Source organism: Cucumis sativus, chromosome 5 (genome assembly GCF_000004075.3).
Source record: "Cucumis sativus cultivar 9930 chromosome 5, Cucumber_9930_V3, whole genome shotgun sequence".
NCBI lineage: Eukaryota > Viridiplantae > Streptophyta > Magnoliopsida > Cucurbitales > Cucurbitaceae > Cucumis > Cucumis sativus.
The window spans coordinates 30,914,475-30,924,964 of record NC_026659.2 but is presented as its reverse complement, the minus strand read 5'-3'; the positions used below and the strand labels follow the sequence as shown (position 1 = coordinate 30,924,964).

The 10,490-nt window shown below is 32.5% G+C and overlaps 2 protein-coding genes across 3 annotated transcripts; both read left to right on the top strand.

The window, feature by feature from the left end:
• Positions 1–373: 373 nt before the first annotated feature.
• On the top strand, positions 374–2,669 carry LOC101213826 (allene oxide cyclase, chloroplastic). Its single transcript, XM_004141452.3, has 3 exons — positions 374–684; positions 760–881; positions 1,962–2,669. The coding sequence occupies exons 1-3, from the start codon at positions 465–467 to the stop codon at positions 2,361–2,363; spliced, it is 744 nt and encodes a 247-aa protein (XP_004141500.1). The 5' UTR covers positions 374–464; the 3' UTR covers positions 2,364–2,669.
• A 3,593-nt stretch (positions 2,670–6,262) lies between these two features.
• Positions 6,263–9,526, top strand: LOC101213588. 2 transcript variants are annotated; one of them, XM_031886077.1, is made up of 5 exons: positions 6,263–6,749; positions 6,856–6,900; positions 7,006–7,293; positions 7,384–7,571; positions 7,754–8,710. In XM_031886077.1, exons 1-5 carry the CDS (start codon positions 6,533–6,535, stop codon positions 7,766–7,768), a joined length of 753 nt encoding a protein of 250 aa, XP_031741937.1. In that variant the 5' UTR covers positions 6,263–6,532; the 3' UTR covers positions 7,769–8,710. The 2 variants fall into 2 exon arrangements, with proteins under 2 accessions (XP_031741937.1, XP_004141499.1); XM_004141451.3 differs by lacking the exon at positions 7,754–8,710 and adding an exon at positions 9,030–9,526 and having other exon boundaries at positions 6,322–6,749.
• Positions 9,527–10,490: the final 964 nt, after the last annotated feature.

The window sequence follows — 10,490 nt, the reverse complement described above, 5'->3', positions numbered from 1 at the left end:
TTATTTGCCGACCATTTTCCTCTAAAAAACCATATGAAAAACGCTTCCACTAAAAGCTCCGAACTCTTTATTCTATAAATTTTGATACTCTCACCGGCCGTTGTTTACTTCCTTTTACACGCTATAATCCTCTACATACGCTCCCACCAATTCCTCCCTACAACTGCAAGACTATTTACCACAGCTCCCACTATCGAACTGCCACGTGCCATGTCGGTGGTTTGACTCTTGTCCTCCGCCGTCTCCACCCTTTCCCACATGCCCACCGTCCACGTCCCCGGCGGCGAAACCTCCCACAAAAAATTAACCCCACAGTCCAAAAGTTATTATTAATTAATTGAAAGCGCTCAAATATTCTCTTTATTTAAATACCATTCCCCTTTCCTTTTTGCTATCAAACACTCCTTCTTCCATTTTCTCTTCATCCGAACACCAAAGACCAGAGCTCTCGAAAATCTTCTCCCATGGCAACTCTACGAGTACTTTCCAGCTCTGTTCGATTAGCCGGCGTAAGTCCGACTAATTCCTCTCTTAATCGCCCTGCTTCCGTTAAGATTTCCAGTCCATTGTTCACTCAAAGCTGCTCCAAACTCTTCTCCCCTTTGAAGAATCTGAGTTTCTCCGCTACTGGAAGATCTCTCTCTTCTTCTATTCAAGCCAGTGCCTCTGATTCGTCCAATTCAAGTGTGTTTTTAGGTTTTTTTTTTTTCTCTCAGTGAATCTGAATCGACATTTTAATTTTGATTTTGATTTTGACAGGTAGAGTTCAGGAATTATATGTTTACGAAATCAATGAAAGAGATCGTCAAAGTCCTGCGTATCTTAGGTTAAGCCAGAAGAATACGAATGCGCTTGGTGATTTGGTTCCTTTCACTAACAAAGTAAGTAAGATTTGTGATCTGTTTATATTTAATTTAATTCTGTGCTTCAATGTTGGATCATTCGTGTTTCTTTTTTTGATCTGGAGAAATTTCTATTATGTTGAATAGTTTGGAGGTACGATTGTTTAGTTGTTTGTAGGGAAATTAGATTATTATTAGTCAAGAATACACTAATCTTATCTTAGTTAACGCCATTGAAATGCAAGGATTTGTGGGTTTAGCATGTATGAATTTGGAAGAAGATTCCAGATATAGATGAAGGCAAGAAAAAAAGTAGAAGGAATCACATCCATAATAGTTTATTAATTTTAGGGAAAATATCTATTCTCACTCTGTTTTTAGCATTTCTCTATTAGGTTTCAATATTTGTAGTCCCACTTCTCTGTCACATTAAAAGAAGAAAAAAGTTAGAAAATGTGACGTCTCAACATTGTATTTGAAATACATTCATAATCTAACAACATACAGTAATTGATTTGAAATCATTATGAAAAGATTTTAAACACTATTCTTTCTTTTTGAAATACATTCATAATCTAACATTGACATATAGTAATAAATTTTAAATATTTTGAACACAATTTGAAAATTGAGTTCAAATTGCCACTTGTGATTTTGAAAACAGTTAAGAGTTCAGTGCCTTGCTTTAAATAAATAAAAAAATAGTTTAATCTTAGCACGTGATTATAAACTTAGTTAATTATAATTTTTTAAAATAAATTAATAGACATTAACAAAAGTAAATGATTCCTCTAATGTGAATCTCATAGGTAAACTTGTAACATTTCGAGACATAGGGACTAGCTGTCATGTCTAAAACTTTAACGTGAAACACCTTGAAAACTAGAACAAAATTGAAAATTCAAAGAGTTAAATGTAACGTCCAATAAAAAATTCAAACAAAACTCAAATGAAGAGAGAAAATCTTAATATGAACTAACTTGAAGAGTTGTAAGGTTGAGTTAGTAGAGAAAGTAGAGATGGAGAAAATAACTAGTTGGTTAGTTGAGAATCATGATGAAAACTGAAAAGTACAAAAACACTGATCTTAATAATGTGCATATGTTTTAAAAATGATAGCTATACAGCGGAGATCTACAAAAACGAGTAGGAATAACAGCGGGGCTATGCATATTAGTGCAAAACAAACCGGAGAAGAAAGGTGACCATTACGAAGCAATTTACAGCTTTTACTTCGGGGATTACGGTCACATAGCAGTTCAAGGTCCTTACCTCACCTACGAGGACACGTACCTTGCTGTGACGGGTGGGTCAGGCATCTTCGAAGGCGTTAGGGGTCAGGTTAAGTTACAACAAATCATATTCCCTTTCAAACTCTTCTATACCTTTTACTTGAAGGACATTGGGGACTTGCCTCTAGAACTTGTAGTCAAGCCCACTGAGCCCACCCTGGCTGCTGAGCCCACACCGGATGCCAAGGCTTGTCATCCTCATGCCACCATATCTGGTTACACGGACTAGGGTTCGGTTAGTCCGGTTACTTAATACTACTACTGCTGCTAGCCTCTATTCTATAAACCATGTGCTCCCTTTTAGGGTGATCATAGATGTCTGAACTAGTTAGATTTAATTTGGTTCGTAACTATACTATGTTCTTTATGTTTTAGTCATGGTTTCCATTTGTTGGCCTATGATATTCTCTGCTCAAAGTATGAATTGTAATTTTGTAGACTATCAAGAGTGTTTGGTAGAGAGGTTGTAACTTGTAATTCTTCTTTTGTCTCCGTGTATAATAAAATTGTTTGGCTAAGTTTAAGTTGAATTTAATTTAGTGATAGTTGATAAGATCTTCTACCCATAAAAAAATATCTTTCACGGTTCTTGTTTTACTAATAAAATTTGTGCGTGTAATCTTCTTTTATTTTTATAATTATACTAAAAAAGATGGTTTAGTTAACTTCTTGGTATCCCACGAGGTGGTTTAGTCTTTCATAGTAATTGCAATGCACCTCTCACTTATCATCCAATGGTTAGTCTATTTTTCAAGGACAAATATCAACTTTTTTTTAGAAGTTAGATTAATTTAAACCTACGTCTAATAATCATATCAATTTAAATCTTTAGATCTTTAGCTCTTGTGATGTATTAATTTATTAGTTTATAAGAATATGAAAAATATGACCACGATAATCAGACGGCTATTAGTGGGTTGTTAACTTTTAAATTTGCTACTTTTGTAATTTAGAAAATATAGTGACATGGATCCTATTATCATAAATTGTTTTGTTATTTTTTGCAAACGTTCATTTTATATTGGGGCATTTGCAAAACTACCAAAATAAAATAAATTATGATAATAGAACTCATATTACTACATTTTCTAAATTACAAAAATAGCAAATTTAAAAGTCGATAACTCACTGATAATCATATGATAGTTTTTTGATAGTTGTCTGATGTCACTAATTACCGTTATATTTGTCATCTTTGCAATATGAAAAAAAAAAGTGATGAATATATTTTTTTCTAAATATTTTTGTCGTCTACTATAATTTTTCAATATAAAATTTATAATTTGATTTGAGTCAATTAAATTCTTAAAAACAACGATCTTAAAAAGCATAACCGAGTTTTAGAACGATTAGAGTAAATGAACAAACAATTTTCTAAATTCATGAATACTAACAATGGAAATGGATATTTTCGATTGTTATGATTTATTTTGTTGTGCCTTTCAATAGAGCACTAAAATTTAATGGTTTAAGATTTTATGATAAAGAAGAATGAAACCGATAAAGATACTTAATTGAGTATTGCAAAATGGCATAATGAAAGAGACTCAACGAAGATGTCAGCACAGTGCATGAATTTTGGAAATATCAAAGTTAGGGTTTATAAAAGTTATACACTCAATTATTTACATATTATTTTATAAATGCTTTAATTATGTTTTTTTAATATATGAAGAATTATAAAGTATATGCAAACTGTATACGGTCTCGTACATTCGAGAAGGTTATCTCTTTGTGAATAATAAGAATGTACCTAACTTTCTTAAAAACACTTGAGATACGTGATGATCTAAATCTTTAAAAAATTATCATCTTCGTCTATCGAACATATATATTGATAAAGGCTCCAAACTTAATATTCAAGTAAGGGAGTTTTGAAACCTACGTGAAGCCTTGATTTAATGACTTTAAGAGATCTCTTCAAATGTGTACGCTTCATTTACATGAAAATAATTCAATGCTTTAAGATCACTCCTCTCATTTTTTTTTATTGTCGATAAATATTGAACAAATATAATATTCCTCATTGGATTAAAATTAATACTTTAGATTTATTTATTTTATTTGACGCTCCAATTTCTTTATAAATCTAAAGAAGATTTCAATAGCATGAGATACACAAGTTTGATTTTCTATTTATAAAATCTTTGATGCTTTAATATATATATATATATGTTTCTTATGATTATTAGGTATTTGACAACAATAAAAATCAATTCAAAGTTTCCTAGGATCTACTTAGATCTCATCAATCCCACATGCCAAATTGAAAATTAAATGTATATATATATATTGTTGTTATTATTATCTTTTTTTTATGAATATATTTGAATTTCCATTTTAAATTTTGTGCATTACTTTCATAAATTTCTATTTATTAATACGCATGTTATTTTAGGGTTGTTTTCAAAATACAACAACATACACCAAATAAATATTAAAAAGCCTATCTATAATGAATCACAATAAATCAAGATAAACTACTACATATCTAAAAATATATTTTTCTAATTCCATTGGGATATTTTAAAACCTTTGAAGAGAATAATTCCAAAGTTAGATTTTAAAAATGGAAAAGAAAAGAAAAAGGGAACATAGGGTTTTCATAAATCCAAGATTGCATGCACAAGAAACAAAAAAAGAAAAAGAAAGAAATGAAGAAAGTTAAAATGATGAGATGAAAACTTCAGAAACGGGACCTCTTTGTAGTCTTCACCCCCTACTCTACTCTCCTCTACTCTCCTACTCCTCCTTCTGCCCTAAATCCCCACCTCTCTCCACTCTCCACTCTCCACTCTCCACTCTTCACTTTCTAAAATCTTTACAATTACATCAAACTTTTAAATCGTAATTATGATCATTTATAATTTGTTTAATTAGTTCTTTTTAACTTAAATAACCCGATTAGTTTTTACTTTCCATAAATATTTCCTCTTCCAATGTGTTCATGTGAATTAGAATGATTCATTTTGTTAACTCTAACCAAATATTTGAAGAAAGTCTACCCTCGTTTAGGAAGGGATGCTTTGATAATTTTCAAATGTAGCTAATATTAAATTATATGATAGTTTAGAAGCTTAATTGAAAAAAATAAATGTCTCGTATGGACCTATGGTATTAATTTTCAAATTAAATATAAAATAAACCATATATGAAAAATTCAGGTTTAAATTGTTATAATCAAAAGTTTAGAGAATGTAAATTATAATTATACTAATCTAAGCTTTAAACTTTAATATCAATTTAATTCAGAAACTTAAGTTTTGACAATGCAAAAATTGACTCTGAGAATTTTCTCAAGATTAAAAAAAAAAAAAAATTCAAAAGTCAGTTCTAATGCTGTTTTCATGAGATTAATCTACAAATTTTTGTAACACTTGGAAGCACATGCCAACACCTTTCTAAATACAACTGTTCTTTCATCATAGAGTAAAAATTGCAATTTTTATAAAATAAAAAAATTAAAGTTAAATTGCTATAATTGAAGTGATGCCACGTGTCAAGCCCCTGTGGCTTAGAACTCTAAATTGTAAGGAAATGCTAGATTTGGTGCCATGGAAAATGTAAAGAAAAAAGTTGTGGATTAAAATTCTTTGATGTAAAGAAAAGTTTTGATTATTATTTTGATTGTATATCAAAGTGGTTGGAAGGAAATAGTTAGCTGAATAATTATCTCACTAATATTACATTTAAAGAAAAGAAAAAGAAATAAAGAAAACAGTCAAGATAAGAATGAGTACGATCTTGAACCTTAGATTTGAAGATGATAGTGTAAGTTAGTTGAACTATGATCATTTGACTATCTACGCTTATATATAAAAGAAAGATTTAAAAACCTACAACCGTAACCATACGAACAGACAAGTTTTGATGATGACATGACATCAACATCTAAAGTTAATAAACTAGGAAGGAAGTTGGAATTGTAAAGGAGGAAGACACCATAAACAAAGTGACAATTGCATGGGGAACAAATTGAGCTATACAACAACTTAAGGTGAGACCCATGATTTGAAACAGAATCCTAACAATATAAGACCAATAATTGAGACTGAAATTTGTTGAAATGGACTTGTTTTGTCTTGCAAATGGAGAACTAAGCAATTTGGGGTGTAACAGAGATGATTGTTTTGTTTAGGAAAAGGGAATTCACCTATATATATTTTCTTTTAAGATATGAAATAACAATTAGAATGTTGATAGACCAAATCAGATAAAAACAAACATGAGACAATTATTCAGGAATTAATGATATTTGCTTTTACAGTATAAAAATGTTAAGATATTTAGCCTTATAAAACTACAAAGAAGAGTTGTGATATTAGAAAGAAAGAAAGAAAAGAAGAAAGGAAGGTTAAAAGGCTTGAAATTCAACTAGTGACTCATTTCCTTCAAAGAATGGAGCAATTTCATTATGGTTCACAAAGAAGAGAAGAAGCAGATGAGTTGAATTTGAGAGAATGGCCAGTCAGGGCAAGGATCAAACGTGAGAACACAAGTTCTAGAAGGTTTTCAGGTTCTTATATAAGAAGCTTTGGAGAAGATGGAAGATCCTTTAGATCAAACTTAACCATTTCCAGCACTGCTTCTTCCCCAGGCTGCTACTCCATGAGAGGTACCTCTTTATTTTTCTGTTTCAAGTCGGTGTTTTTTTTTTCTTTTTTCCTGTCATGGATTTTATCTCATTCTCATCTATTTATTTCTTGGATTCTTTTGTATAGATGAAATTGACCCATCAACCTATTCTTTCACTACTGCTCTTAAAGGTAAGAGATGTTGTGCAAAGACTCTAAGGAACCACTCCTTTTTGTGGTTTGAGCTGAGAAAAAGGAAATAAGAGAAATGAGTTTTTTTTGTTTTGTTTTGTGCAGCATTGCAAGCTAGGTCAAGTTATAATAGTTGGGAAAGTTTGTCACCAGAGGGATTTGCTTTGAACTCAAAATGGTATGAAGCAGAGAAATATATTTGCAATCCTCTTTCAGGGGAAGTTCCAATGGAGTGTTTATCAGCTAAAACACTAAGTGCAAGGTCATTCAGAAATTTCAGAACTAGGATCACTATGTCTGCTCCTTTAGTTTATTCTACAAATTCTAGACAAATCCAAGAAAGGCCAATTAGTTTCCCACAGGAAGAAGCAATTCATCACTATCCAATTCCAGGTATCACCACTTTTGTTGTCTTTTTTCTTATAACAAGGTTTGTTTGAAGTTGGATTCAATATCAAACAAAGTTCATTGTTTGAATTGTAGAAAAGAAAATGGAAGGGATGAGAACCAAGGATGTGGGAACTCAAAGCACACCACCTGATAGAAGTTCAACGAGTCCTAGTCCGGCTTCGACGCCTCCCATTAAAGAGAGATCGTTGAAGGAATGTGGGAAAGAACAAACTGGTTCATCAAAATCTTATTCCATTCCTAAAAAGAAATTAGAGAAAGTGGTAAGTACATTCAATGATGTTTCAAATGATAATAATGATTTAGTAGAAGAAAGATTTGAAATGGGAAGCTTAAAACAATGTACAAACCTAACTAATTAAGAAATGTAGGAAGAAATTTTAGGGTGATTAACCCCATTCCCCAAAACCTAAGAGTTGAAACAGTGATAATTTGGATGTTTCAGTTTCTTCCTCGTTGATTGTGCGTTTCTACAAATGGGGTCGTCAAGATTAGGCTTGACTGATTCAGATCAATGATCTAACAAAATGGAGAAGTGTAAGAGTAAAAAAGGGACCACGCTCTTCACATATTCCTATAGGCTATATCTAGCTTACAGACCTATGATTTTTCTCCCATGGTTGTCTGCTTCCCAACAACTCATACAGTTGTGGTTGTCTCTGTTTGTGGGAAGCATTTTCCGGACAGCAAAAAAGAATCAATCAGAAGGGAAAACGAAAAAGAGAAGAGAGAAAAAAAAATGGAGGACTCTACTCTAACCAAGAATATATCAGAATCAGAAGCAAAGGCAATTTCACAAAACATATTTCCAAATTCCCAACGACCATAAACTCTGTACTACAAAACATTTAACAATCCCACTTACCACAACCATCCCCACCCTACTTGCTTTATTGTGGAGCCCATAGAGATTCTTTCCTGCAAAATACAAAATGGGTTCTCACAGTTTCTGCTGCTTTATATTGAAATTTCTACTTTATTTCTCTCTTTCTGGAAAAAATGGTTATGCATTTGAAGGATATGGTCAAATGGCTAAAATAATGAAAAGAAAAGTCTCTGAATCATTGCATCTGTCATTCATTAGACATCCACATGCTTGTACCTCAATATCAATAAGCATAATCTCAAAATCAGTCCACAGGTGAAAGGGCCGGGATTCAACGGAAACACTAAAAGTGAAAAGAAACAAAAAAGTAAAAACGAAAAAACAGTTCTCAAAGGTTATCGTTGAGCAGAAGAAGTGACCCTTTGTGGATTATGTGTTACTGGTATGCATCTTTTCACCAGTGGCTTTAAACATTGTTTGGTAATCAAAATGGGTGGTCATAATTTGTAACTTTGTTTGTCTTTTTTTTTTTTTTTCCTTTCCTCCCCAATAACAACAGACTATACCTTTCAGTTAGAGAGGAAAAGGCAACAGCTCTAAATTAATCAAAACTTCACTGTCACAATGAAATGTATGGGGGCTCAAAAGATCGTTAAGCTGTACAGTCCTTCACGTGGCTAATCTTCTCATTTTGGGCATTAAATTTGATTTCAACACAGAGATACTGCATTTCTCTCTTTCTTAAACCCCAGGTGTTTAGTAAAGTTTGAGCATTTTCTACAAATTTCCATAAGGGTCATGTTCACAGATGACAATGCCTAGATTAGCAAATATAAGAGATATCCCATTCTCCTCAGACCCATACACAACAGTGATGAGTCTAATTTAAGTGCAGGTGACAATTAAAGCAAGAAAAGAAAAGGAGGTGACAAAAGAAGAAAAGGGAGATAGAAACAGTACAAACGAGCAAACGTGGAGTCAAGGTGGGTGCCTGTCGTGGATGAGAACGAGACAGAGAGATAAACACAAAACAAGAAAGAAAAACTTTTTACCTCATTTGAAAGGGTGCTGAAAAGTTACTGAGAAAATGGTAAAAGGAGATTCGCTTTGTATTTCAGGCATATTTTTGCAGGTGTTAGTGGGGTTTGTGTTTGCGTTAAGAAATTAAGAGTAATCATGGAGAGGGACCTCAGGCCTGCGGAGAAAGGTTAGGGCTTTTAGTTTTGTGGTTCTCAGCTTTAGTGTTGGTGCCGAGTGATATTATTTTTCGTTTATTGGGATAGTGAAAGTTGGGAGCAGCTTTACCTCCTCACTTCACGTGCATGCCTTTGTCTTTACCTTTAAAAAAGCAAAGCTTTTAATAAGTAGGATTATTAGTTTCATTAGCTTCCACTGGTTACTAAGAAAATGAAGCTTCTATCAATTCAAAATCCAATTCTAATACCATAGATCATAAAGTGGATCTCTAAGACGTGCAAGGGAATAAAAAAGATCAGACTAATTGCACGATACAAGTGCTTCATGAGCTTACAAAACAGCCCAATCAAGGACCCACTAAGATCACAAAAAGAAAAAATTCAAAATATACACATCACATTAGTTAGAAACTTAGAATGTTCCCAATAAGATGATGGCTTAATAATGATATTTTTAATTAAGAACCTTAATTAGGTTTTATTAATTATTAAAATTTGGTCTCAGCCGTTGAAATTTTATGTACATAATTTTAAAGTAAAAGTGAATTTTGAGTTTCTTAAAGTTCAAACACCAAAAACAGATATTTTTCTATTTTAGAAAAAAGGCTAAACAAATTCACCAGGTGAAGACAAAATAGAAAATAAGAGAAAATCAAAAAACCAAAAATGTATTAGAACAAATGTGAAACAATATTATCAATTATTCATATATTTGCAATAATATATATACATACACGGCAGGATGAAAAGAATCTTCTCAATGCCTCAGCGGCAGTTATCTTCCAACCTAAGGAACCATCCCATCGAATATTTATGTTTTCACACTTTACCCGATCTCCAACTCCTATCCCTAGTGAACATTCAGATATGCCCCTCCTAAAGCAACAATTTGAAATAACTTTCCTATACAAGTATTTGTCTAGCCCGTCTAAAGACTTTAATCGACTCGATTCTCACTCATAGAGGTGATTTGAAGGAGATGCCAACTTTTCGAGTAGGAAAACTGGAAAGCGGGGAGGTGGAACAGAAGAGACAATAGGATATTTGTAATGGAAGTTTCTCGTGGACTTGACCCTTAAGAGAATATACAAAAGGCAAAAGATCATAAAAACACGTGTTTCTCACTTCCCCCCCTTTTGGTGCCAGTTAAGTTTAATGGC

What these genes read in the sequence shown, in the direction of transcription:
- LOC101213588 (XM_004141451.3), top strand. Translation starts at nt 6,533, where the DNA reads ATGGAGCAATTTCATTATGGTTCACAAAGAAGAGAAGAAGCAGATGAG. An exon ending in TTTCACTACTGCTCTTAAAG is followed by an intron (nt 6,901 to 7,005) that starts GTAAGAGATGTT and finishes TGTTTTGTGCAG; the next exon opens with CATTGCAAGCTAGGTCAAGT. An exon ending in TCATCACTATCCAATTCCAG is followed by an intron (nt 7,294 to 7,383) that starts GTATCACCACTT and finishes TTTGAATTGTAG; the next exon opens with AAAAGAAAATGGAAGGGATG.
- LOC101213826 (XM_004141452.3), top strand. Translation starts at nt 465, where the DNA reads ATGGCAACTCTACGAGTACTTTCCAGCTCTGTTCGATTAGCCGGCGTA. An exon ending in CTCTGATTCGTCCAATTCAA is followed by an intron (nt 685 to 759) that starts GTGTGTTTTTAG and finishes TGATTTTGACAG; the next exon opens with GTAGAGTTCAGGAATTATAT. An exon ending in TGGTTCCTTTCACTAACAAA is followed by an intron (nt 882 to 1,961) that starts GTAAGTAAGATT and finishes TAAAAATGATAG; the next exon opens with CTATACAGCGGAGATCTACA.